Source organism: Microtus oregoni, unplaced genomic scaffold (assembly GCF_018167655.1).
Source record: "Microtus oregoni isolate MIOR12 unplaced genomic scaffold, Mior012 000003F_ref0000135, whole genome shotgun sequence".
Classification (NCBI taxonomy): Eukaryota; Metazoa; Chordata; class Mammalia; order Rodentia; family Cricetidae; genus Microtus; species Microtus oregoni.
Genome location: NW_024543062.1, coordinates 33235567 through 33263209, shown reverse-complemented (window position 1 = coordinate 33263209; position 27643 = coordinate 33235567). Strand labels below are relative to the sequence as shown.

General features: G+C 49.7%; 1 protein-coding gene across 2 annotated transcripts in view; it reads right to left on the bottom strand.

The window, feature by feature from the left end:
• Nucleotides 1-27643, bottom strand: part of Myo18b (myosin XVIIIB) — a 213481-nt gene that overhangs the window by 134476 nt on the left and 51362 nt on the right. For both annotated transcript variants that reach the window (XM_041649253.1, XM_041649254.1), the window contains exons 15-22: nucleotides 25092-25284; nucleotides 23602-23682; nucleotides 21854-22001; nucleotides 18792-18951; nucleotides 15532-15715; nucleotides 14326-14545; nucleotides 12501-12610; nucleotides 3461-3526 (exon numbers count right to left, since the gene is read on the bottom strand). In XM_041649253.1, the coding sequence (XP_041505187.1) occupies nucleotides 3461-3526; nucleotides 12501-12610; nucleotides 14326-14545; nucleotides 15532-15715; nucleotides 18792-18951; nucleotides 21854-22001; nucleotides 23602-23682; nucleotides 25092-25284 (1162 nt within the window). The remainder of the gene's footprint in view (nucleotides 1-3460; nucleotides 3527-12500; nucleotides 12611-14325; nucleotides 14546-15531; nucleotides 15716-18791; nucleotides 18952-21853; nucleotides 22002-23601; nucleotides 23683-25091; nucleotides 25285-27643) is intronic.

The window sequence follows — 27643 nt, the reverse complement described above, 5'->3', positions numbered from 1 at the left end:
TTCTCTCCTTCCCTTTTTGAGAACATGATATTACCGAGCAGTCGACTGCATGTGGAATCGCACTTGGTCAGAACTGTCAGGGCCCAAAGCACAAACCTTAATAAGGTGTCAGGGGCTGGGAAAAATCACAAGGAAAAACCTAAATGATTTCCCTTCTCATGGCTTCAGCTGCTTGTCGGATCTGAGCAGAGAGGAGCATCCTATACCCCACTTCTAAGGAACGCGCCAGGGCCCACTGCTGTTCTTGACCCAAAACTGCAAAAGCCAGGCTTTTCTAAAGGTCTGTGTCCTCTCCTTGGGTCATTCCCCAGATCAGAGGAGTTTTAGTTCTTTAACAAAAAACAAACACAAAACGGATCTTCCAGTGCCCTAAGGATTCCTTATTTTTAATATGTATCTATGTTCACCTGCATGGGTATATGTATGCCACACACACACAGGTGCCAGTAGAGCCCAGAACAGGGCATTGGATCCCCTGGAACTGGAGTTACAGGCAGTTGTGAGCTACCATGTAGATGCTGGGAACCAAACTCAGGCCTTCTGCAAGAGAAGTGCATGCTCTTAACCAGTAAGCCATCGCTCCAACTCTGAGGGTTTTAGTTTCGTAAGCAATAAAATATGACTTTCCCTGATAAACAGCTTTACCCTGCTGATAGATGCATTCTGTAAGGAACAGTAGCTTGGCCCTGCTAAATGACCCGGGCAGGAGGCATAGAACAGGTTCCAGGCTGCAGTTGTGGTCTTGGAAGGGACAGGGTAGCAGCTTCTCTCTATCCAACTGGGTTTTCTGTGGACTTCCGCTTTCAGTACCAGATTCTACAATGGCAAGATGTTTTACCTGTCCCAAGGAACCCAAGCTGGTGCTGAGCCTGGCCTCTCAAAGGTCACCTTGGCCTCCATCACTCCTGGTGAGTACCAAGCACTATGCAGTGACAATTATGTGTTGTTATAGGTTTCGGCTTCTAGATTGCCAACCCCTGCCACTGTAAACCACACACAGTAGCTTCTGTTCTCTCCCTTACTCTACTGTGGCTGCTGAGACTGTGGGGACCAATTTCTCTATTCATGAAATAACTGGGTAATTATCTAGCCCAGTGGTTCTCAGACTCCAGCATGCATCTAAGTCGCCTAGAGAGCATGTGACAACAGCCACTGGGCCCCACCCCGCAGTTTCTGCTCCAGTAGGTCCTGGTGGAGTCTGAGGATTTGGGGTTTCTGCAAGCTCCTGGGCAGGATTGCCGCAGATGGATTAGAGGGATGTAGTGGGTGGAGATGAGGAGCTATCCCTACCCCCACTCCGAGTCAAGACCATGGGACCCATGTGAACACACTCTCTACTTCCACCAGTGAGCAGCAGGGACCTCAGTGTGTGAGGAGGGCCTTGGCACTCTGTAGCCTTCATTCCCCGTGGATCACTAGAAGTGAGTTAGTTATCCACAGCACAGTCTCCTCATCTGGGAGGAAAAGACAAAAGCGTGGAGCCTTCTGGAAGTCTGTGGCTTGCCGTGAGAGCCCAGGAACAGGCTGGTGTATTCTAACTACCAGAAATATTCGCAGATAACCATGGTGGCAATCTGGCTAAGCCCACAGTGAACTCCCAGCTTGGGCCGAGGCCAGAGTGAGATGCTATTGTATTTAGAACAGGTTAGTGAGCAGTGGGCTGTGCCCACCAAGGAGAAGACATCTGTAGAGACAGTCCATGACCACAGTGTCTACAGGGAGAACAGAGCCCTTCCCCAGGGCTCATACACACCTGCAGTTGGGTTCTGACTATTCAGGTTAACTGGTTATGCTAACCAATCTGTGAATAACGGGGCAGTTAGACACCCCTCCTTCCCAGTCTGGGTTCTGAGTTTGCCTGTAGCGTACTGCCCACCTCTGACATGATTCTTGGGTTTGAAAGCTCGTGCTCATTTCCCAGACAGCTTCAGAGCTGATAATGAGTGTGTCCCAAAAACAAAAGACTGAAGGCTCTAGGGTCAAAGAATTCGGGAGCCCTAAAATACCATGTTTCCTTTCTTGACAATCAACAGCATATGGCATGCTGGGCAGCAGAGACTTCTATAGACTTCTCATCAGGCAGGGGAGAGTTTGAGCTTCAACCCCTTTGGTTTCTCTCCCCTCAGATCATCCCATTCCCTTCTCAGGCTATTTCCTCCATCCACTGACTTCATTGAAGTGCTGAGGGCTAGCGGCTGCCGAGGGCTAGTGGACTGCCGAGAGCTAGGGGACCACCTAGGACTAGCAGACTGCCGAGGACTAGGGCTGTGCCACAGCCACTTGCAAATGGGACGGTAGGAGCCCACGTCTGTAGAAGCATGCTGCCTTCTGATACAGAGTAGACATGCAGTTAAGACACAATGTAACTGAGGAAACCAGACGCATCTTGGTAGCCATCTCCTGGTCAGAACACCTCTGTTGTTAAATGTCATTGACATTGAACTGTCAGGTGTCCGCCCACACCGTGTCATACCACACATACACAAGAGGGTCTGTGCTGTGGTGTAAACATGAAACACCCCTCACAGGCTCATATGTTCTAACATCTGGTCCCCATCAGCTGGTGGTACTTTTGGGAAAGCTGAAGGAAATGCATCCCTGGCGGGTGGGCCTTAAGTTTCAAGGGCAGGCTGAACTTCCTGTTCTCTCACAGCTTCCTACTGCTCACGCAATGTGACCATATAGCCACCTACTCCTGCCACCACCCCTCCGCTGTCATGGTTGGCTACAGCCCTGGAATTATAAACCAAAAGAAATCCTTTTCCCATTAAATTGCTTTGGTTGGATATTATGCTGAAGCCTGACATCATTAGCACGTGGTTTGCATAGCAGTGTTGACATCCTTCCCCATTTGTAGGGACTGTGAAAAGAAATGCCCATAAAGGAAGATCTGGGAAAGAAAGAGTCCTCCTCCACCGTGAATATGCCACCTGCATCATAGATATTCATAAGCCCTCCTCTGTCATGAATATGCCACCTGCATCACAGATATTCACAAGCACTTCCTCAAAAACCCAAATCCACTGGGGGGGGGGGGGGTCCCAGCCACGGGGCAGCCTGTTCAAATCTCTCAAGTGCTTTCTTTGTTCTGATAAATAAACTTCTGCAAAAACAGGTAGTATCCTGCCTCAGCTTTCTCCTTTAAGGATACTTTACAGCTATAAGTAGTTTCTTCTGGAACTCAGAATGTCATTTAAAGACCCAAGCATCAACTCTTCCAGACTCTCGAGGCTCCTGGGCCAGCAAACTCTAAGAATGACATTTCTAGTGTCATTTCCACCCGTGTAGCACCATGTCGTCTTGATTTTGGAAGAGGGACAGGGATAGAACTCGCTTGTCCCCTGTAGTCTAGGAAAGAGAGACCCAGAGTGATAATGGGTCATTGGGTGAGACAAGAATTGGATGCTGAGCTCCTGTAAGGAGCGTGAGTGTCAGTGTCCTTGGCAAGAGAGTCACTCACTTGGCTGTGCCCCACGGCCACTGCTTTCTTCTCCAGATCCAGGGTCTGCAAGAGTTCCTCCACTGCCTGCAGGGGTGGGGTGAGAAGAGAGAAATTCAAAGAGTGCATGGCACAATGAGACCCACGCTGAAGGTCAAGCTCACTGCATGGCTGGACGCAGGAAGGAGGAGCAAGCAGAGCCCCAACTCAGAGGGGCAAGTGCAGAGAGAAGCATCCCCCAGGCCCCTGCCGCACACTGCACACTCCACTGGAACCTCCAGGAGGCCTGCGTGTTTCATCCCCTACCATTCCCAGTCCACTGAAGACATCTAAGACTCCAGGTGAAATGATACGGCAGCTGCTGCCAAGATACAGATATCTGTATCTGTGCCCATCTGGCCCACCCTCAGCCACACAGGGGGAGCCTGTGTTTGTCATCTCCTTGTTCCTCCATGGCACTAAGATACTTCTCCATGCACACAGTGAGGACTCAGTGAACATGGGGAAAGGGAAGCAGAAGGAGCAGGGAGAGCAGTGTGTGTGGGGGGGGAGTCAGAGAGATCCAGACAGGTCAAAGGAGACAGTTCCCTGCAGAAGTTAATTTTCCCAGAGATTTTGGAGAAGGTAGACATGAATTCCTGTGGAATCTTCCTTTTGTCTAATAGTCACAGAAACTGTGAGATAATCTGCTCAACTGTGGTCCCTCAGCTTGCCCCACCATATGTGACCACCATCACCTCCCATTCCGCCATCCCTATGTGCGCTCCCCCATAGACTGCCTGAAAGGCTGTTATCAGGATAAACTACCATGAGCAACTGCAAAACTTAGGAAGAAGTGGGGGGCAGCAATTGAGTGAAATAGCTGCCAGCCTGAAGGCCCGGGGTATCATGGGATACTTCCTGAAACACCCCCTAAAATTGCTTGTTGAAAAATCTAGTCCCAGATCACAATTGGCCTCCTCTCCTGGAGCCTTGGAAAAGCCTCCTATATAGCACTCCCCCTCCAGTCTGAGTGGTTTCATTTATTATATTTTAGCCAAAAAAAAAAAAAAGTTCCAAGGGAGTTGAAGGCAGCCAAGACACATAAAGCCAATATACCCAAATATAACATCTCTTCTCTCTACACAGGAAGAAAAGATGATAAAACTGGCTGAGAGCAAGATGGATGGGCAAAGCAGAACCCCAGGCAGAGACACTTTTCTGCATCTCTTTTAGAGGCAAAGGCTAGAGTGTGTGTGTTTGGAGAAAGGGCGTGCAGATCTGGGTTAACCCCAGCACGTTGCAGGCTAGGGCAGGAGGATTGTGAGCTTAAGACCACTCTCGGATACCTAGAAACACCCTGACTCAAACGACAAGACTTGGAACTGCATCCACCTGGGACCAGGTCTTACTTCGTTCATCCATGAAAAGATCTGAGGCCAGTACCTTACTGCCAGCCTCGGTCTCCTTCTGAAAAGACGGAGGAATGGATCTCAGCTGTCTGTGGGACCTCACACACTGTTTGATCTACAGGCATCATACCAGGATAAGTTGGGCACCAAACACACACAACCTTGGGAGAGGTTCTAACACGCGAGGAATTTTGTATTCTGAGATGCAATACAGACACCACCTAACAGGGCACTCAGACGCTATAGAAATGAAGGGTGCATCTCTATCTCTTGATTTTCTTAGAATCCTTCAGATGTGAACAAAAATACCAGCCCTAGAAAATAATGTGCCTGCTTTGTTGACTTCGGAGAGAGACCTTTGAGGAGCTCTGGTCCAGCCGATGGAGACCAAGTGAGTGATGTGTCTCTGATCCCCTCCCTGGACTGCAAAATAATGATAAAAGCCCTGTCTAGACCTTAAAGACCCCAGGGAGGCTTCATTGAGAAAATAGGAAAAGGAATTTGTAAATGACTTTGCACTTAATTATTTAATTGCTGTTGTGTTGTCTTCATTAATATTAATATGTAATTGAACCATATGGAAATGCTCTTTGTTTAGGCCAGATATCAATTATTTAATTTAGTTCAACACAGTGCAATAATTGTCCAACAGCCTGTTACATAAAAAAATAAGAAAGATGCGGCAGGGATCCAGGTTGCTATGTCAAATGGTGTCATTGTCACATCAGCTCTTCCACAGACACCTGAGGTTCATACAGCATGGAATGCTGGTCTGTGAGTGAAATGTGGGCCATTTTACTCCAAAGAAGCATAGCTTAGTAATAGCACACGACTTTAGTCCCAGCACTTGGGAGGCAGAGGAAGGTGGATCTCTGTGAGTTCGAGGCCAGTTTGACCTACACAGAATTCCAGGCCTTCTGGTCAACATAGTGAGTTCTAGTCAGCCAGGACGACATAGAGACCCTGCCAAAAAAAAAAAACAAAAAAAACAAAAAAACAAAACAAAACAAACAAACAAACAAAACAAAAAAAAACAGTTTTTGGCCTGCCTTCTGATCCCAAGCACTTTTCCAATGGCCTGTGTATAATTTGTATCCAAGCCTTTTCCACCTTCACCAAGGAAGCAACTGAAGCCTGGTGTAATGGGAAGGGTAATGCCGCAGGAAAGGATGCCACAGGATCCAGGAACTGATGCATGAACCTGCTCTCTCCTCTCTGATGCTGGTACCCAGCCCAGATCCTCAACTCCCTGCTGTGTGACCCTGGGCAACCTGCTCCTGTCTGGTCCTCAGTCCATGGGGTCACACACCTGGCTTAAGGAAGGAGACTTACAGAGGTCCCAGGACTGATATGCAAGAGAAGTTCCCAAAATGGTGGAGCAAGGAGCTTCCAGACCCTTCTCTGTTCTGCACAACCATCATGACAATGGCTACAATTTAATAAAGGAGCAAATTCAGCACTTAGCAAATTGAACAAAAAGATTTAACAAAATGAGAATCAATGGCTCCAGGAAGTCTGCTGAAGACTAGGTCGGGGCAGTGGGAGATGGAAGCCATCCTGACTAGGGCTCTTTCATCCCGCCCCCTGCACCCCAATCATTCTGTGCAGTGGGACCACCAGGTGAGTCACACCAAGAAAGCAGCAAATTCTCAGTCAGAACGGGATCACAGATACAGTGCAAGGCATGGCTAGCCTATGTCCCAGGCAGGGTCAGAAGCAGCCAGGAGCTCGGAAGCAGTAGCAGCAGCAGCAGCAGCAGGTAGGGACAGTCACAGCCAAGACGGCTGTTCTAACAGAAGCAAGTGGACTCTACAACCAGGAACCTCACAGAAAAAGGAACAGCCAGTGGGCTTCCAAAGTACCTTTGTGTTTCTTTATGGTTTCCATTGAACTATATATTTTTCTTCACTCCCCTCCTTTCCTTTCTCCCCCCCTTCTACCCTCTCCCATAGTTCCCATGCCCCCAATTTACTCGGGAAATCTTGTCTTTTTCTACTTCCCATGTAGATTAGATCCATTTATGTCTCTCTTTGGGTCCTCATTGTTGTCTAGGTTCTCTGGGATTGTGATTTGTAAGCTGGCTTTCTTTGCTTTATATCTAAAAGCCATTTATGAGTGAGTACATATGATATTTATCTTTCTGGGTCTGGGTTACCTCACTCAATATGATGTTTTCTAGATTCATCCATTAGACCACAAATTTCAAAATGTCAAGTACCTTTGTATTTCTGACTCCATGCTAAAGACAACAAGAGCCATGGGCGTGGGTGTAGGAAGAGAAAGGACAAACAGCTGTGGACACTGGAGTGCAATGCTGACACCCCAGATGCAGACAGCTCTCCTGTGTACCCAGACCTATCAGTAAAATAGAAATGTGCACAGAACAACCTCTGCAGATGTGGCCCTCGCTGGGGAGGAGCCAGGTCAAACAATAAAACTACGAGCCTTAAAAAGCAGGTAGACACCAGGGGTTCACACTAGTCAGGACAAGTCGCCAGATGGTTAGGAAAAAGCCCGTGCCTAAAGTCATTGTCTAAGACACCCAGGTTTCAACAGAAATGAAAACACACATACACACACACACCACACTACCAGAAGTTATGACTCCTACTGGGGGTAGTGGAGGAGGGTGTGGCCAACAGAATAGAGCTCCTTTGCTCAGAATGTGTACTCAGTGTGCAGATTTCCAAGTATTCATTGGAGATCTGTTCAAAGACCTGAGAAAAGTGCCACTTTGCTAGTTAAAAGACAGAGCAGGCTGTGGGTGACTGTGTGGCAGACACCCTGCTGAGCATGATCAGGGGCTGGGTTTGATCCCCAGCACCAAGAAAAATTCATATACAGATAAAAATGGCTGAAAACTACATATGGAAATTCTTCACTTTGAAAAAATCAAACAGCTGAAATGACAGCTTCCCCGTGGGGCTCAACCGCAGACCCAGGCTGGCAGGTGAGCTGGTGAGTTGGGAGTGACATCAGAGGGAATTACCCATTTGAAGAACAGAGAAAAGTGGGAATAAAGAAAACTGAGTCATACCTGGCAACAGAGCCATGTCCAGTGTCTACATGGTAGAGTCTCGGAAAGGAGAGAAGAAGTGTGTGTGTGGGGGGGGGGGGAAGTTGGACAAAGGGCTATGGCTTCAAACTTGCCCAAATTTTACTCCTTCCAAAAATTACAAACAAGATGATGTGCTGGTCAATGACCTATAAGCTGAAATAACCCCCTTGTTCCCTAAGTTGCTTTTGCTCAAGGTGTTTGTCACAGCCATGGAAAGCAAATTAGAATGGTGATGTTCAGAAGGCTGTGGGATTACATAACAAACATGCCTGCCAATCAAGCCCTCTACACCTTACAGAGCTGTGCTCCCAGTCTTCCCGAAACAAAATGACTCAAAACTCTGCCCGGGCACACACAGGCTGGGGAGTCACTACTATCAGATCTTGTGTTTCTATTAAAGGCTGGAAGAAATAATGACTCAAACTTTTAAAGATTCAAGAACAGCAGAAAGCATAAACATGAAAGAACAGGGGAATGGTGTGAGCCTGTGTGGTGCCAGAGCTTGGGAGGCAGAGGCAGGCTGATCTCTAGGATCTGAGGCCAGCCTGGTCTACACTGTGAGTTCTAGGACAGCCAGGGCTACATAGTGAGACCCTGTATCAAAAAAAGAAAATACTATAAAAATATGTCAATGGATTTAAAAGATAAAAGATTAAATGAAAGAAAATATAAAATTGTATTAATGGACTTATAATTTGTACACATAACACTGGCACAGAGGTGTCAACAAGGATCCGTGGAACACTCTTTCTCGACCCAGAACTAAGTTAATATTAAACTGAATGAAGATACACTCTATCGCTCTGGAACATTGCCAGCTTCCTCAGACAGTCCATGAGAAGAGCAACCGAGTTAATACAAAGTAAATCAGACAGCTGTTTGCAAGGGATTCAGACCAGAGCAAAAAAGGGGCAAAAATGGACGAAACAACACCCTTCAAATGGCGAGCATAACAGAAATGGCGTTGGCACCAAGACAAACAAAACTGGACTCAAGCCAAACCCATTACTACCAATGGCTAGAGACGTGTCCAATGACGAAAGGGTTAACCCTCCAGCCAGACAGGCAAATTATCTCAGCACCTAGCCAGAAAGTCCCAAGACATGAGAAGCAGAAAATGGATAGAATTAAAGAAAAGCAAGACAGCTCAACATTAGTGGCCAGGGGCATTAACACCTGTCTCTTAATAATTGATAGATCAATTAGATATAAAAATTCTGCCCTCGAGTTTTGTCAAGAGCTTCCTGTGTCCTGGACATCAGGGAAGTATGTAGCCAGGAGGGCTCGCACGGAGCTACAAAGTCCTGAGAACAACTCAGGGCTGTGCTGGACGCTGCTCTGAGCTCACCTTAGTTCAGATGGCTACCAGTTAATAGACTTCAATCCTTAGAAAGCCATGGAGGAAGATGCAGTTTGAAGCCCAAGCCTCCAGCTCTAATACTCGCTCATGTAGAACTCGTGCATCCTTCCCTTGCACACTGACCACATCATGGTTGAAGGCAGACAGCTCCATAACTCCCAGGGTGCTGACTAAGCAGAATGCCAAGGGGCACACCAAGAAACACCCCACACATATGATGGCATTGGCTCATGTGATGGAGAAAACGATGATTGGAATAATGTCCATTGTGAGAACCCAGCAAATGAGGGGGAAAGTGGTGGAATTAATTTCCAGAGAGCTGCTCTCCCCAGGATGCGAGCAGCCAGTTCAGCACACTGAGTGTGGACAGCTCCCACTGGGGGAGGGGTGGGGTAAAAGACCCGCCTTCAGGTGGACGCTACTGAGCAAGCGGCTTCCTGGCCCTGCTGCTGGAGGTGTGTGTCATTTCTTCTACCACCTTCTTCCTCTGCCAAGACGGCCTGTGCCCAGAGCTTCTTCCCTTCAGTTGCTTCTCATGGGCCATCACAGAGAGAAAGGGGTACAACTACAGTCACCGACAATGTTTTAATTAATTAATTTTAAATGTATGTGTCTGTGTGTCCGAGTAAGTGTATGTGTGCCAGCTACCGCAGGTACCATGGAAGGCAAAAGAAGTTATTGGATCCCTCAGAGATGCTACAGGGATGGTGAGCTGTCCAATGTGGGTGCCGGGAACTGAACCTGGGTCCTCTGCAATTGAAGTAAGTGCTCTAAGATCACGGGAGAGCAATCTTTCTACCCATAAAAGTTATTTTTAATGCTCTGCATAAGGACCCAGAGTCAGAGTCCGGGTCTGAGCCCCAGCTGTATCCGCCTGGCTCTGCAGTCCTGCTTCAGCCATCTCTGCTGAGAAATGACTCCCCTGAGCAGAAGGCTTTGTCTTGGAACACTGTCTCAACCTGGAACTCTACCACCTTGGATCTTGTGGATGAGCGTGAACTGATCTGTCCACCTCTACCTCCTTAGTATTGGGGTCACAGGTGTGCACCCCAACACCAGGAAGTGATTTTGTGATGTGAGTGTGTGGACACCCAGAATGAGAGCAGTTCTCTGAGAAGCTGGCACAGCTTGCAGAGACACCACAATCAGGCACAGGGGACCCGCTAGGGCCCGTTTTCCACCCTGACAGGAATCCCCTCTGCTGCCGTCTAGCGTCTATGTCGACAGTGACCCTTCCTAGCTGTCAGACCTGTCTCACGGAATCCTGAGGTCTTAACCACTCTGTGTGCAGAGCCTTCCGGCTTGCCCACCAGAGTACATACTCATGCATAATTCAGAGCCCATCACGTTGCCTGAAAAATGAATATTTATCAGCTTTTTCATAAGAGGCAGGATGGTGTTTTCTTTCTTTGCTACCAAAATTCTATGCCCCAGCAAATGAAATTTGTGAACAAATAAAAAAAAGGAATGAGAAACAAAAAATACTTCCAAGCAAGTCTGGTAATTTTCCATTCTCTGGCGCCTGGGGTGTGTATGGAGGTGGATTTGGTTTAGTCACAACAGAGTCCTGCTGACTTGTCCAGAGTCCAAATGCTGCCCTGAGCTGTGCCCGTCACCCCACAGGAAGTTCCCTCAGGCCCCAGCCTTTCTCATTTCCCACTGCACAGGAACCCCAGAGTCTCCAGCACTGTGGCCCCTCTGTGTGGTGGTCATACGTGGACCAAGGAGAAAAGACCTCACATGGTGATCAAAGCCAAAAGCAAATTATGGGGCTTCCAAAATTCAGAGAAGGGGAGAAGCACCCAGAAGGAGCTGGAGGTGCCCTGAGTCCTGGTACAGTGGGCAGAAACCAAGAAGTCTAAGACTGTGACTCTGTTTACCCTTCCAACCTTAAGGTTCACTGAGGATGACAAAGTGGAGGATTCCAAGTACAGTCGGGCACATGCGCCCGAACACACACACGCGCGCGCACACACACACACACACACACACACACACACACACGGAGGGGATGATTCAGCATGGTTGTGACAGTCTGTGGATCACCCATTAGCCTGACCCTGAAAGATGCTGCAGCGGCCACCACTGCTGCTATTGACAGAAGCTCCTCCCGCATGCCAGGACCTGTGCAGGGCACATTGGCTACTCTTAGCATCAGAGCACTGAGGGAGACAGCTGCTGCCGCTGTTCCCACTCTAAAGATAAGGAGACTGAGGCAGACAGATAGTCACCTACCTGAGTGACAGCTGAAGTTACACGTGTCTGACTCCAAGACCCACAATCTTTCATCAACCCTCCCCTGCAACTTAGAAGCTGACTTTCCAGGAACAAGCCCATGAACACTAGTGGAATTCACTTCTAAGGGCTTGAAATTTGCTTCATTTTTAAGGGCCTCATTTGCCAAAGAGACTGAAGGCACTAGCTTCTCAGGGATGCCACGTGATGCCACCAGGCTCTAACCACTGACAAGCCCATGGTCATTCATCATGGGACAGCTCCATTGTAGAAAGTGAGAGGTGAGGGGCAAAGATGAGGTTTCATGGATTGGAAACAGAAAAATCAGGGTGAAAGTACCAAGATAGATTGTGTGTGTGTGTGTGTGTATGTATATATGTATGTGCCTGTGTGCATCTATTTGTGTGTGTGTACAAGCGTGTGACTTGTGTGTGCCTGTGTATATCTGTGTGCATGCATATCTTCACATACACACATACACATGAATGCTTGTGTGTGCGCACACACATGTGTGTATACAGCTGTCTGATTAAAATTATTGAGTACTTGCTGGGAAACTTAATTTCAGTTAAGGGCAGGGACTTCTGAGACACCAGAACAAGAAGACCCAATGTTGAGCGTCCCTGAGCTGGGGTGGACAGCAAAGGATCCAGCAGAGAGTGTCCTCTGCAGAGAGGACAGCTGTTGCAAAGGCCCTGCAGAAACCTGTTGATCACATTCTCATGGGAGGTGCTCCTATGGGCCACTGCAGGGTGAGGGCTGTGTGCCACCATCCTTGTGAGGTGGGACATGGGACACACCACTCTATTTCCTCCTATTCTTTTCTGTGCACACTCATGAAGGCTTCAGGAGGGCATTCTGGGTAGGGTGATGTCTGACTCAAATCACAGGCTGCTCCCCACTGTCCTCAAACCCTGCTCTTAGATCCCTGCTCCAGCTGTCCTTAAACAGTCCACATAGAACAGTGGTCACGCAGGAGCATCTGGCCTCCCCTGCCTGTGAGCCAAGCTCACGTACCTTTCTCTCGTCCAGTCCCTCAGACGTCGAGTCAAGCTTCTTCAGTAGCAGAGGGTCCAGCACCTGGAACCGACGGCGGAACTGGGCAAGCCCCATGTGTTCAGCATAACCTGGGGACACAGCAGGCAGTCATGAGTGGGAAGGCACAGGCAGCGCACTGGGAGGCAGTGCTCAGTCAGTACTAACGACTGCTCACGTGTTCCTGCTCTCGGGCTTCATTGTAAACACCTCCTCCATCACAAGACCTTCTGGAAAACTCTACAGCATCTTCCCAGGGCTGTCACTCAGGAAACTCTCTCTCAATAGCTCTCAAATGCCAACACCCTTCCTTCCAGAGTCCCACAGGACATGCATCTCCGTTCACCCAATGGGAAGGATGGCTAAAGCCTTTGTACACTGACCAGGGCATCATGCTTCTCATATAATCTAAGGGGTGAGCAAAGTACTGGGCATAGACAGGAGCTGCCATACACACCACGCACCACATGCATATGCACACCACACATATCACATCAACACATATCACATACACTCCACACATGCATAATACAACACCACACTCACATGCATACACACGAACTCATGAATGCACACACATATATTCACGCTAATCACACACATGTATACATATACACACACTCTATGAGGCAGCCACACCTGCTGTTAGGCAGGCAAGTCTATTGGCTATGGGGCCCAGCTGCCAGCTGTGAACCCCTTCTTTTCCCTGTGACATTATCCACTTCCCTCCACCTGTGCCGATGCTCTCGGTATTCAGTGGGGAGTGGGGTGTCTCAGCTTTGTTTTTAACGATCCCCAGCTTCTTTGTCAAATGTTCTGTGTCCAATGTTCCACTATTGACATGGGATTTGCAGTGACCACAAGCTAGGACATCAGAGACCGTAGGACATTATACACACATGCCACATGAGACTGCTGCCCAGCCTCTGCAGAGAGTGGCTGAGCTCAGACCTTCGAAGGCCAAGTGGTAAAAAACAATGGGGGCGATTTCAGATCAAACTTGATGCAGAAACCACAGGCACAGGGTTGCATGCTAAACAGATCTGCACACTCTTTTCTTTGCTGAAAACCCCACATCCCCTGCCGCTCCATCACCCAGCTGTACCTGGCAGATGCTGAGAGGTCAGAGAAGGCAGCTGTGACCTCCCCTGGAGGAGTGTTAGCTCTACACCCTGCCTGAGCTCACTCCCAGAAACCCCAGCTCTGTACTTCCCTGATCTTACCCTGCTTTTACCCTGTGGTCCCTCTTCTAACTGTCCTCCCTACTGCCAGATGGCAGCCAGTTCTTCTACCTCAGGACCTGATTATTATTTTACCTCTGCTGGGGTGCCCCACCCCTAAGAGTAGGAAAGTCCCCTAGGCACCCATGAGCCTCTTGCCTCTGTACCTCATCTTGTCACCCTGCATTCAGAGATCTTCACACTGGCTTACAGTCTGAAACCTTAAACTTTTACTCATTTGGGGACTTTCACTCTTCCCATGATGGGTGTAAAGGCTGGGCCTAGCCCTCTGGAGCCAGAAGCAATTCTGGAAGCCACATGGGAAGTCAGGGACACCTGATATCCCAGTGCTCTTATCCCTGCAGTGTGACCCTGAGGAATCCTTCACTATTTTGAACCTCAGTTGCTTCATCTGTAAAATGGGAGGCAGGTACAACTTTTCTCCCTGCATGCACAGCGCAGGACCCACAGTGGGCACTCGTGTTCGGTGACTCTCTGAGATATAACAAATGTTCCTGTCCTGTGGCTGACCAGTGCATAGTGAGTGCCACCAGGACAAGGGCACCTTGTTCCTATCTGTTTCTTACCTGCCCTGTGCAGTCTTAATGCCTCTAGGATATGACAGCCTGCAAGTTGAACCCTCAAGGCTGGAATGTCCAGAGCTGGGGGCTTGTTGGCTCCGCCTTGGTCTCCACCAGGCTGTGGAGGTGATGGAGTCCCCTGCCCAGTCTTGATTTCCACTGAGGTTGGCACAAGGCAGTGGATGAAGTGCAGCTGAGACCGACTCAGCAAACTGATGAGAGCATCCTGGGACCGAAGCAGACAGGATCAGAGCTGATGTCTCAAGGGGAAGTGGACAGGCACACATTGAGCATCGCCTGGACATCCTTGGGGACGCCCTGTGTCCTACACCCAAGACATTGTGCTTATGCTGGCTTATGTTTGGGAAAAACAAGCGGCCCGGTGGACACAACTGGGGAAACTGAGGTATGGGAGAAGTCAGTGTGTGTGACTAGCTCACAGAGACACCCCCAGCAAAGGAACTATGACTAGAACCCAGGACTCAGTACTTGGGGCTAATATTCTGTGAGGGTTTCATTCTTCAAACATATTCTTCCTGTGGTCTGCAATCTACAACCACAGTTCTCATTCACGCTCAGCCTGCCCAGGACCAGTCCGACCTGTTAGCAGGTTAAAGGAGCATGTTCACATGGATGCTGGATCCTGTTTCCTGAACCCCGCCAGAGAAGGTGTCTCAGGGAGAAAGGAAAATGGAACTAGTCTAACAGTTGAGACAAGAGGGCAATGCCCCCTCACAAGGTCCTCAGCTCAACACCAAATGCCCAAGCCTCTGGCCTTGGACTTGGGTGAGTCATTTCTCAGGGGTGGCCATGCTCACGATTTTCCAAGACTTGGAACTGCTGTGTCCCTCTCAGTAGAGCAGGGGAAACCTATCTCTGTGGTTTTGCAGGATGCAGTAGAAGTGAGCAACCTGGTGGGGTGGTGGTCCATGTGATGGAGGTCCAAGGTCACATGGGTCATAGCCTAGCTCACCCACTCAGTGAGCAACCTGGTGGGTGGTGGTCCGTGTGATGGAGGTCCAAGGTCACATGGGTCATAGCCTAGCTCACCCACTCAGTGAGCAACCTGGTGGGTGGTGGTCTGTGTGATGGAGGTCCAAGGTCACATTGGTCATAGCCTAGCTCACCCACTCAGTGAGCAACCTGGTGGGTGGTGGTCCGTGTGATGGAGGTCCAAGGTCACATGGGTCATAGCCTAGCTCGCCCACTCACCATCTGCAGCTTGATCTGGGCACAGGGGGCCTTCCTCTTCAGTGCAGCAACGCTGCTGGCAAAAGCCCTCCGCACCACACGACTCCGGTGCAGAGCCTGCTGGGAGGTGCCCTCAAGTCCTGCCACCGCATGGCACACAGGAGGCAGCTTGGCCCGGGCCTGGAAGAGTTTCTGCAGCTCCTCCCTAGTGAGGAAGAGAGAGGGTTTCAAGGGACTCTCTGGTAAGCTCGCCCACGGGGAAGGAAGGCATGAGTACCTCTGTTTACAACCCTTCTGTCTCAGAAATGCTGGCTCCCTCCTGAGCAACTCCCTCCCCTGCCCATGAGAATCTCCCTCCTGGCAATCCTAGGAAGCCCCTTCCATCCTGAAAGCATAGCCATGTTAATTATCCCGAGAGCAGGCCAGGTATACAGTAGGTGCCAACTTTATGACTGTAGAAATGAATGACTCGCTGCTACAAGACAATAATGAAGTGCCCAGGCTTACACCTAAAGAGTCTCCACCTCCTCTCAGCCTCCCCACAACCGGCCTCTTCCAACACGTATTGCAACGCTGTCTGGCTACTAAGGCTCCCTAATGGACCCAAGCTGGTTTTGCTCAAGGGCAAAAATACAGAACCAACTTAGGTGCCCAACAGATAAATAGATAAAGAAATATGGCTTGTATCACAACAGAATTCTTTGTGGGTCACGCAGAAGAATGGAGTTAGGCCATTTTCAGAAAAATAGCTGTAACTGGAAATAATCACATTGAAAGACCTCAGGCAATCTCAGAAAGACGGGATCACTGTTTTCTCTCATCTGTGGACCCCAGACCTGATGGAAGCATAAGGTCATATGTGTTCCCATTCCTGACAGTAGAAGCAAATCCATCTGGGAGCAGAAAGGACTAGTGGGGGGCAGAAATAGTGAGGTAGAGTGAGAATGGGCCCAAAGCACATGTATGCTACACAGTGGTGGCCATCCAACCCTTCAGATAGCGCTGTCTACACGGGGACCAGGAAAATAGCCTCCCATAATCCTGCATCATAATTTTGAATAATATATCAAAGTTTTTTTTTTCAAAAAGAAAAAGGCAACTGGATAGAACCCACTGCTCCAGTGGGAGGAGCTAGAAGCCGGAGGCCTGGTGCCTGCCACATGCCAGCTGTCCTGTCTCTTCACTAAGCATTTGGGGATCTCTCATCACTACCCAAAAGCCCAAGTCCCACTCCAGATCCAGACCTAAAGTCACGTGATCAATATCACTGCACACTGACTCACGGGGCCCAGAGGTGTGTGAAATGTGTTAAAAGCGTGACAAGGTAGCAAGATTCGACAGAGGTGTGGTGTGTGGCACCCCGACATGCTGACACAGAACCCAGGAGCCACAAGCTAGGGATGGAGATGACCAGTGCTCCCAATCCCAGCCCCAACCTGATGTGTGGTACTATCCCGTGGAGTGGATGGAATCTTCTGGTCTTCTGTTTTTCGTGTGACTTTGGGCAAGTTCCCTGTTCTCTCTGGGACACCTCAGCTCCCAAGTTAGATATGACCAAAGCAATATTGCTGTAGCTTGAGGAACAGCCAGCCTTCTGAAAGCCCTTGAGACTCTGGTCCTGAACTCGGTCCTGATGCGTTTGCTGACACTCTGACTACAGACCTTCACTCTAAGATCCAGTAGGGCTTGGTCTTATAGTCACCAGGGTAGGCAACCAGCTGCAACAAGTTCAAAACGTTCTTTTGGTTTTGGTTATTTGGTGTTTTGTTCTTGTTTTTTGTTATTTGTTTGTTTTGAAACAGGGTTTCACTGTGAGACCTGGCTAGCCTAGAATTTACTATGTGAGCCAGGCTGGTCTCAACTCACAGAGATGCACCTGCCTCTGCCTCTGGAGTGCTGGGATTAAAAGTGTGCTTCCTCGTGCCTTGAAAAACATTCTAATAGGGTTTATAACCAGGGCTGCTGCGCTTCTCAGCCCTTGTCCGGGCACCGAGACACAGACTCACCAGGTCACTATGAGTTTGCCTCCCTCCCCTGACTCAACGCCCCTCACTTGGCTTCAGATGTGGGGTATCAGAGCAGGAAGCAACTCTTCAGGACCATAAAGTGTGCCCCGAAAGTCTATTGCAACTCAGCCTCCTCCCTAAATTGCCTGCTACTTTATACTGTAGAAGTGTTACTAAGTAACCATGTGTGGCTACCACCCCCACGTCTATGCTATGAAATAGGAGGCCAAGGTTTTCTGGTGTGTGCCAGAAAGAAACTGAGGCACAATCTGCACGCCCCCTGCTTGTGAAGGAGAACTGGCCTGCTGAATCTTCTGCTTCTGGCTTTGAGTTTATGGTGAAGGAGGCCACGGGAGACAGCGTGGCTACTCACCATCACGCCAAAGGATAGAACTGTGGCTTGACCCCAGTGTCCTAGATCCCCGTTCAGTAACCATCTTTCTGCCTCACTCCTCCTCTGGGTCTCTGCAAGAGCTATGAACTCCCTTGGCATTCTGAGTTTTGGGGGTTACAATGAACTCTGACCATAAGACCCTAAGAGCTTCCCTGAGCATTGCTGAGGTTTAAAAGCAGTATCCTGGCTGTGCCAACTGAGTCAAAAGCAAGAGGCTTCACCACTGGAGACACGTTTCCCCGGCTGTAAAATGGAGCTAAGAATGCGTATTCCTCTGAAGAAGAATAAGAGAAAGCACACAGTAGGCACTCAGCATGTGTTTCCTGATTAGTCTACCTACCCGAAACACAGGTCCCTCCTTCTCTGCCCGCCTCTAGGCTCTGCCCCAGCAGGTTTCCAGCACTGAACTTGAGAGGCATGCACCCTCACATAGCAAGTGTTTTCTATTAACCTGGAAATGGAGTCTGGATTGCTGCAGGCCTTGTTCCAGTGCTTCTGGGACGAGTAAGCAGGGAGCTCGAAGAGCTTTTTCTACTGCTACAAAACATATCATTTTGGTTTTATGAGCCCCCGGGTTCTAGGATGTCCATAAAAGTTACTCCAGTCGCACCATCTCTCAGATACTTAATGAGAGGTGGAAAGCCAAAATACAGAGACACGGCTTCCTGGCTGTGAGCTGACTCCCCCAAGGCCTACTCCGCTCTGCCACCAGGTCTGCTCTGCCCCCGGGGAGACATTGTGCTACTCCAATTGGAGTCACGGCCTTCGTTCCGCTACTGCAGACGGAATTTCTAGACTGCTGTCCTCACTCACTGGCTTGTTGCTAAACAGAAACAGCCATAGGGACAGATGTGCCCTGTCCCACACCCAGCAAGGCTCACCTTTTGGACCGTTGCAGGACCTGGGGGGCCTCCATGGCTGAGAGGTTAGGCTTGGCTCTGCGAAGCCAGCCTGTGAGGTCATAGCGCACAGGGTCCAGTCCCAGCTGGTGGAACAGCTCACACTGAAGGGGCTGCTCGCAGGTCCGCAGCACAGGGGGTCCTGGAACAAGACGGGGGTGTGAGCATTGGGTGTCTGTCAGGATTGTGAGCACTCTGTTCACATACCCACCACCAAATTTAAAATGGTCAGTGTCTTTCTAGACAGCTAAAGCCGGCAGTTCCTGGTGTACACACTTGCTGCAGTAGTGAGGTACATGCCTCACTTCCAGATCTGTTCCTTTTTGTGTTCTTAAGCCCAAGATGCCTATTCAGCCCAAAATCAGAGAACACACATTCTTCCTGAGATTCCCATATGTACCAGCTGTCACCTGGGTCATGGTTTACATCAGGTTTTGTTTAAACCGACTCACGTTTTCACAGGCACATTCTTTTTAAAAGAAGCGTTTGACCATGAACCTGGCGTGAATAAGCACCATTTCTTTCCCACCATGTGTGGAGATAAGTGGCTGTTAAATACTTTAAAACATGCATCCATGGGAAATCTAGACGCCACAAGTCAAACAAAGGCTCCTTTGGGAGATAGCGAACCCTTGTAAACAAGAGACAGAATCAGAGACACAGAAGACCTGGCCTTGGGGTTAGAGGGAAAACATTCACTGGAATGCTCTCTCCAAGCCTTAGTTCTCTGGTCTGCAAAGTGAAGCTTAAATAATACATACTTCCCAAGGTGGGAAGGGTCTAAGGCTGCATAAAACATTAGCTAGCACGTGGCACATGGTACTCTGTGAGCAAGTGGCAGCCTTGTCTCCACTGTTACTAAAGTTAACCTGTGGGTGCTGCTTCAGAATCAGTGTTTATCTCTCTGTCCTTAGTGTCATGCTTGGCATATGGACTGTAGGAAGCACTGGGGATGGACGGATGAGTGGATGGACACTAGTGGGAGACAAAGCATTGTCTTGTATTGTTTCGGTCCTTTCTTAACACAGGTTCCCTGGAGACTCCCCAACCCTTGTTGGGCTCTGTGGTGCTTTGAATGAGAATGGCCCCCATTTAGGCTCATAGATTTGAACACTTGGTTTTCAGGAAATGGCACTATTATTTGAAGGGTTAGGAGGTGTGGCCTTGTTGAAGGAGGTGTGTCACTGTTCCAAGTCATGAGTCTCTCTTCCCACTGCCTATGAATCCAGATGTGGGACTCTCCAGCACGATGTCTGCATGCCTCCATGCTTGCCACTATGACGAAAATGGACTGGACCTCTGAACCGTTAGACAGCCCCCAATTAAATGCATTCTTTTATAAGAGTTGCTGTGGTCATGGTTTCTCTTCACAGCAACAGAACAGTATCCAAGACAGTCTCACTGGCCTGTAAGAGGACACTCGGTAGAGGTCATAGTATCCATTTATTCTCAAGAGCTCAGAGCTCATTAGAAAGATCTGGGGATGGGGAGTCTTTGAAACCAAAATGCCTGAATTAACATGTCTGTCCTGGCCCATTCAGTACAAAGGACAGAGTCTCCCCCTGGGAACAGAGAGCCTTGGAGCATCCAGCTCAGAGTACCTGGGGCTGGACAATCAAGCCTAAAGGAAGAAAGGTTTACAGACTTTAGTGGGTCCTTCCTACCCCAGCCACGCTCCACAAGACACCGCTCCCTTCTGACCCGACTTCCAGCCTCTTTGCTTTAAAGTCAGGGTGCAGATGACACCCATTTAAGAATTTCGTTTCATTGGCTCCGCATCACTGACTTCACGTATGATGGAGGAAGGTCATTGGCCAATAAAGAAACTGTTTGGCCCTGTGGGTGGAGTAAACAGAACAAAATGCTGGGAGGAAGAGGAAGTGAGCTCAGAGTCTCGACCGCTCTGCTCTCGGGAGCAGACGCCTTAGAGAGACGCCATGCCCCGCTCCCGGGATGAAGCTCCGACCCAGGATGGACTAGGCTAGAATCTTCCCGGTAAGACCGGTTCTTACAGATTATTAGAGATGGGTTGATCGGGATGTGAGAATTAGCCTGTAAGTGCTAGAGCTAACAGGCCAAGCAGTGCTTAAAAGAATACAGTGTCTGTGTAATTATTTTGGGGGCATAAGCTAGCCGAGCAGGCGGCTGGGGTGCTGGGAATGCAGACCCGCCGCCCTTATTACTACACACGTATTCATCCATTTTGTGTCAAGAACCTGTGCACTTAGTCACACCAGGGCTACTCTATGGACTGCCTCTGTGAGGAAGCCAGCCCAGCTCGCATGCTGGAGGAGCCGGCCTACCCTGCGATGGGGATGTCTGATGGAAAAGTGTGTTATGTCAGCTGGTGGAGAAAGTAAAGGTGTGGGGGTCCCCAGTGATGTGGGGTATTGTTTTACACAAGGTGATGGCTAGGGAGGACCCCAGACTCAAAGGAGGTGAGGAAGTCCTCCCACTGTGCTCGGATGAAGTAGAAGGTGCCTTTGTGCACAGAACTGGCAGTACACGGTCCTTGGAGTGAGGAGGGTGTGCATGGCACATTCGAGGAGCAACAGAAAGGGGACTTCTATGCACTGCTCCATTTTCATGACCATAGCCGGAGACAGGCTCCTATATTTTAAAAAACGTTCTAACTTCATAGTTTTGGAGGCTAGAGGTTCAAACAGCATGGTGTGGAGTTTCTCTGGGATTTCCCTGGCTACATTATATTGTAGCAGGTATGTGTGTGTGCACACACGCACATGCATACATGTGCACATGCACGTTCAATCATGCTTTACAAGTGTTACAATGTACAAACAGGCAGACCACATTACTAACATACAGGCCTGCATTACATGTGTATGTGCATATATGTAAACATTATATTTGACCTGATTTTTCCCACTGCATTTAATAGATGTTAGCACACGTTTGTGGCCTCCTAAAACAGACCCAGGTACTGTGATTGCCTAGAAAAAAAGTCAAAGCCTTTCCCAGCCGGTATAGACAGGCTTCCACACTGAGGCAGGATGCACCCCCATCCCTACCCCTGCCTCCCTTACCATCAGCCCCAGCCGACTTCTTCTCAAAGGCTGTGCGCAGACGCTCAAGTACCACACTATCACTGGAGCCTTCCACCCGGACCTCTTCATCCAAGACCCAGAAAAGGCCTCTGGCATCCTCAGAACTTCTTCCAGCCAGTAGGTGGACCTGGTAGGAGATGCAGTGTGTGCGAGACTTGGTTCTGGACACTCTTCCCAGCCCTCAGGACTAAGCATGCCTGCTGGGCCCTGTGATCCTGCTCAGCTTTCACTCTCATACTGAAGTCAAGAGCTGTCTGCAAAGGGTATGACTCCTCCCCACCTCCATCTTTATGACCCTGGACAACCTACCGTATCCCCTCTGAGCCTTGTTTCCCCATGTAAAATGGAGCCTGGAAAGGCCCTCCCCAGAGGGCTGCCCTGGGGACTTGAGAGGTGTGTGTCTGCTTGTAATTCCTCCCCAGTCACACAGGAAGCTCCAGCATGTTCACAATTGGCCCGCCACACCACTCCCCTCTTAGAAATCTTGGTGTTTTGTTATACTGAGATCTCAGAGAATAAATTTAAAGAGATAAGCACTCAAGGAATATTCTAGAGAACATGAACTTGATTCTAGAGCAAACATGGAATTTTAAAGCTACCCATAGCAACCTTCCCGGAATCCCAGGGATTTGCAGACTGGTATATGAGAGAGACCTGGTGAGGCTGAGTTGGCACAAGGAACAATGGGCTGAGTAGTGCTGGGTATCAGATGTGCCAACACTGCCAACGTCGTGTGCCTGGGGCCCTGGGCTGCCCACCAACTGGGGCTCTCGGAACTGAAGCAGGGCTCTGGTGACAGTTCAGTTTCTAAAGCCTGGGGAGGGACACAATCAGGGTCCCATGATGCTCACAGAGGCCAAGCCTGGAGGACCATTGGCCCTCGTCGCTGGAATCAAGATGGACAGCTGGTCCATCCTTACTTAGCAGAGGGCCTCAGAAGCCACAGTTCCGGTCCCTCTGACCACTGCACTCTCCCAGATGACCCTTCAACAGATGATGGGCTATGGAGGAGGCTTCACAGGGCAGCTGATCCACTGTGACCTGAGGAGCAACAACTGTCGTAGCCAGCAAGAGACAGGATGAGGGGCTGCAGCCTGCCATAGCCCAAGGCAGGGCAAGGGCCACTGACAGGACCTTCTGGTCTCACTCAGTGGCAAGTGCTTTCTGTTCAATGTTTCGGTGAGGTTATACCCACTCAGGGAACTACACCCTCCTTACTTGGAGAAGGGGAAACCGAGGCAGAGAGAAGTGAAAAAGATGGGCTTAAACTCATCAAGACTGAACCCATGCCTAGATTGCTGCATAGCACATGAACTTTCACACTAAAAAGGCAGAAAACAAAAATAAGAAGGAAGGGTCCCAGGTCAAAGGTCTGTGACAAGGGTGAGCTGGGGTACAGTCATCAAGTTCTGGGAAGGAGGATGGTGTCAGTGTGAGCCCTCTCCCACAGAGGTCGCTCCCTCCCTCCAGTCTCTGCAGCTGAATCCTAGATGGCTCCAGTGGGAGCTGCTGCAGTCCTGACATGTTTGGCTCCCGTCGGGCCAATGCAAGTCTGCTGTAAGACTAGCACAGAACTGAGTGCATGCTTTAGGCTTCAGTGCACTTCCATGGTCACACCCCACACCAGTCAAGGTCTGTAACTATCCCTGGGGAACCCTGGTTCAAAGAACTTAGAGAACAGGTACCAACAAAGCCTGAGAGCCCCAGGGCCCTGGATGCTCTCTTACCTGAGAGGGATTATGATCCACAACAGCCACCGTAGTTCCTGGGGATGGCTCTGGGAGGTCAAAGTGCACGGAAATGCCTTCCTGAAATTCATACGATGTGTATGTTAGTTTCCTCTGTAAATTCAGGGGGGAAAGTGAAGCTTCCAGCATGACTAAGTCATCCTTTCGAAGTTACTTTTAAAATTGTGAAATGTATGTAGCAGAAACTTTGCCCCCTGACCATTTATAGATGAGTGACATTGGTGGCATGGATGCCAGTGAGTAAGCATCCTACTATGCTCCAGAACTGTTTAAAATTACAGTGCAGACGTCAACAGTGTTCAATGCATGCCGGAAGTTCCCACCCTGGGAAATGAAAATGGCCAACTACACAGCTCCCACACTTCCTGCATGCTAAGACTGCAGACATCCCACCTTCCCGGCCCATGACTTCGCTGTCAGCACCCCACCCATGACTCTGCTGTCAGCACCCCACAAAGAGGCATCAGCTAGTGTGTGCATCTTTTGCTGACTGCTGCGTGACACTTAGCAGAATGTCTAGCAGGAACCACAACTAACTTTCTAATGATTGGGCGATGTCCCATAGAATCTGTCAGCCGTGTTTTCTTGGTATGTTCCTGCATAAAACAGTTGGGCTGGTGACCTAACACAGCCTCCTGTCTGCAGTGCTAGTGTTGCTAGGAACATGGGTGTCCGCCCAGACCAAAGTGCTGCCCTAGTCCCCCAGAAACTTCTGAGCAATGACAGAAGGTCTCTTGTGCCGTGTCTTCAAGGCAGTGTATTCTGCAGATGTGCTATCTCCAGTGATGTAAGACGATCACTCTCTGTTTTCCTTTTGATGAAATCAAGGGTCAGAAAAGGTCACCAGGTTTTCTAAGGCGACACAGCCAATTAATGCCTTTAGATTGGGACTCTCCAACCTGTAATTATTCTTTTGTGTCTGATCCATGTCGGCTCCAACTAAAGGAATAGCTGAGTCCAAGCCCCTTATCCTCGCTATCCCCGCCCTGAATGCTCACTGGAGGAGAACCCAGTAGTGGATACACACTGAGTCCGTCTGGATACGTTCTCTTTGTTGTCTGCTCAGGGTTTGTGCATTCCTCTGTGCTGAGAGTGTGAGTGTGCCCCCTCTGATGGCCAGCATGGACATAGGAAGAAAGAGGCCATTCAGAGACAACTGGGCCTTATGTGTTCCTGGCTCACATGCTGAGAATTTCTGGAAATCCCCACAGAAGGCATGTGTCCAGGTGCATGCTCCTGTTACTCCATTGGAAGTGACTGCTTGTCCCCCCAAGGGTAGTCAGCCCTGTGTCTGGACACAACAGCAGCTCTTGGGGAACCGTCTGCACCAGGGCAGAGGTGGAGGTAGCCAGACCTGGAGCAAGGTGTCGCGCAGGTGACTTGGGTCAGTTGGAACGGATATTCACTCCACCCGTTTGGCCTCACCCCTGGGCACAGGCCTGGGAGGCCCCAGTCCAGCCGACACACACCTCTCGGTATCTCTCCAGGGTAGAAGCAAAGGTCCTGTGGTAGAACAGTAGCTGCAGGCGCTCCTGGGCATAATTGTAGCACAGATCCTCAAAGGTGGCCGCCCAGTCCTTGCCTTGGTGCCGAGGATTCTGAAAGCCTGGAGAGTCAACCACCATGATGGAAGCCATAGACAGATGGTGGGAGGAGAAAGATCTGGGGAGAGAAAAGATCTGCTGGTTCGACCCTCCCCTAGCAGAGATGGAGAAAGTGAGGCATCGTTCTAGGTGGATCTGGCTCTGAACCCAAGCTCACCGTGTATAGACTGTGTGACTCCCGCCCCAGGCGATCTACTTAACCTCTCTGATCATGACTTTCCCCAGCTGTTACATGATGGCAGGAGTGAGTAGGTCCAGGGCTGCAGTGAAGGAAGTGGGTTTAAGTGTCACCTTGTCTCGTGAGGCAAGGATGCAGCAAGCTTTCAGTCAGTGTGACTTCTCCATCGGGGCCTACGTCAGAAGCCACCAGAGAAATCCCTCTCTTTCCCCATAGCACACTGAGCTGAGAGATACATTGTGTATGTTATCACTTCCCTGGATACTTCCAATGTTTCTATCTGGACAGACAGCCCAGACTGCTTGACTCAAAAGACAGAAGGGAAAGACTCTGAAGCATGGGCTGCCATTCTCTTCTGCCCCAGAGGGCTGTGTGTCTCTGGGGAGCTGCCTGAGCTCTCTGGTACTGGGCTGTGAAATGATTCGAGGCAGAGGCCAGCTCCGAAGGCTTCTGGGAGAGTGGGACATTACACCACACCCACTGCCGGGACCACACAGCTTGCCCTCTGATTGGTGCTCAGCAAAGTCCTCTGCTCTGGCCATCACCAGCAACGTCTGCTGTCAGATCTGGAGAGCAGGCTTTGGACCTTAGTTTTCCATTCTCCTTATGAAGATTTTTCTGTCTATACAAAGGGATCGAGCGGGGCAGCCAGCCGTCACAGAGACATGCACGAGAGGAGAGTGAGATTGGGGAGGGAGGCACCTCCTAGAGCCCGTAATGGACATGGTGACCTTCCTTCTCAGCAATGCCTCTATTGTAGAGATGCTGGCAGGCCACGGGCGGGATAGGTGGCCCCTCCGCTCCCCTTCACTCCAAGCTCACAGCCCTCCCTTCCTCGAAGCACAATGATCCCCCAGTTTCTAGATATGGCGTCTGTGCCTCCGGGCGGATGGTAATTACTCAGATAGCGATAAAGAGAGCGGATTCCAAGGCCCTGGCAACTGAAGATCCCTGCTGCTCGGTTGCTACGCAGCAGCGGCTCATCCCTTAACAGGATTCCGAAGTCTAATTATGCCATGCACTCTTGCAGAGAAGGGGACCTTCTCCCCATGTTCCCCACGGGTCGTGCTGGAGCTGCTCAATGGACTTCTGAGGAAGATGGAACTCGGAGCAGCCTGGCATTTTCCCTGGACTGCCACCCCACAGGCCACCCTGCTAGTCTGTCCTGCTCGTCCCCCACACCCAGAAGGAAAAGCTAGAGAAATAAATGATGAGGGCAGTGTACTGGAAGACAGCAGCAGAGGGCAGCATCTCACTGGCTCCCCATCCCACACCTTGTTCTTCTCATCTGCACATTGGGCCCACGTGAGAAGAAAACACACAAGGCAGGGTGAATCATTAAGGCTGTCCCCAGCCCTTAGCAGGTGTTACCAAATCCGTAAGTTTTGTTGGGGTGTGAGTATACATGTGTGTGTATGTGCATATTTGTGTACACACGTGTGTGCATGTGTATGTGTGTGTGCTGTGCAAACACATGTATGTATGTATATGTGTGTGCACACATGCATATCTGTGAGCACATGTGTGTATGTGTGTGCATGACCACGTGTGCCCATACAGGCATGTGTAGGTATGTGCACATGTGTGTATGTGTATGTGCATCTGTACATGTGCATGTGTGTATGTGTGTGAACACATTTGTGTGCATATGTATGTATGTGTGCACATGTGAATATGTGTGTGCATGTGTGTGTGCGTGTACACATTTGTGCCAGTGCATGCATGGGTATGTGTGTATGTGTGTGTGTGTATACATGTATGTGTATGTATATATGTGTGTGTTTGTATGTGTTATGCCAACTGCAGTTGTCTTCTCCTTGCTCTTTGAGGCAGGGTTTCTCACTGAATGTGGAGCTCGGGGCTTTGGCTCACCAACAGTCTGCCTAGCCTCACCTCCCCAGGTCGGGGATTACAGGTCTGTGCTTCCATGCCTGGTTTGTTTAGATGGGTTCTGGGCTCTGAACATTGTCCCTCTAGCTCGAGTGGGAGAACTTTACCTTTTGAGCTGCACCCCCAGGTCCCACGTCCCCAGGTCCTGTGCCCCGAAGTCCTGCTCTCCCAGGTGCTGTTGCTGGGATTTTCACTGCTAGAAATGTACTTCAGTGTATTGCTCACTTGTTCTAATGTTCCAATAAGCCCAGATGAAACAACAGCTTTCAAGTTGTAGAAACCAGAGGAATAAACGGATTTGGGGAAGTCACACAGCAAGGGCGAGATTTAAGGCCAGCTTTGCCTTAGA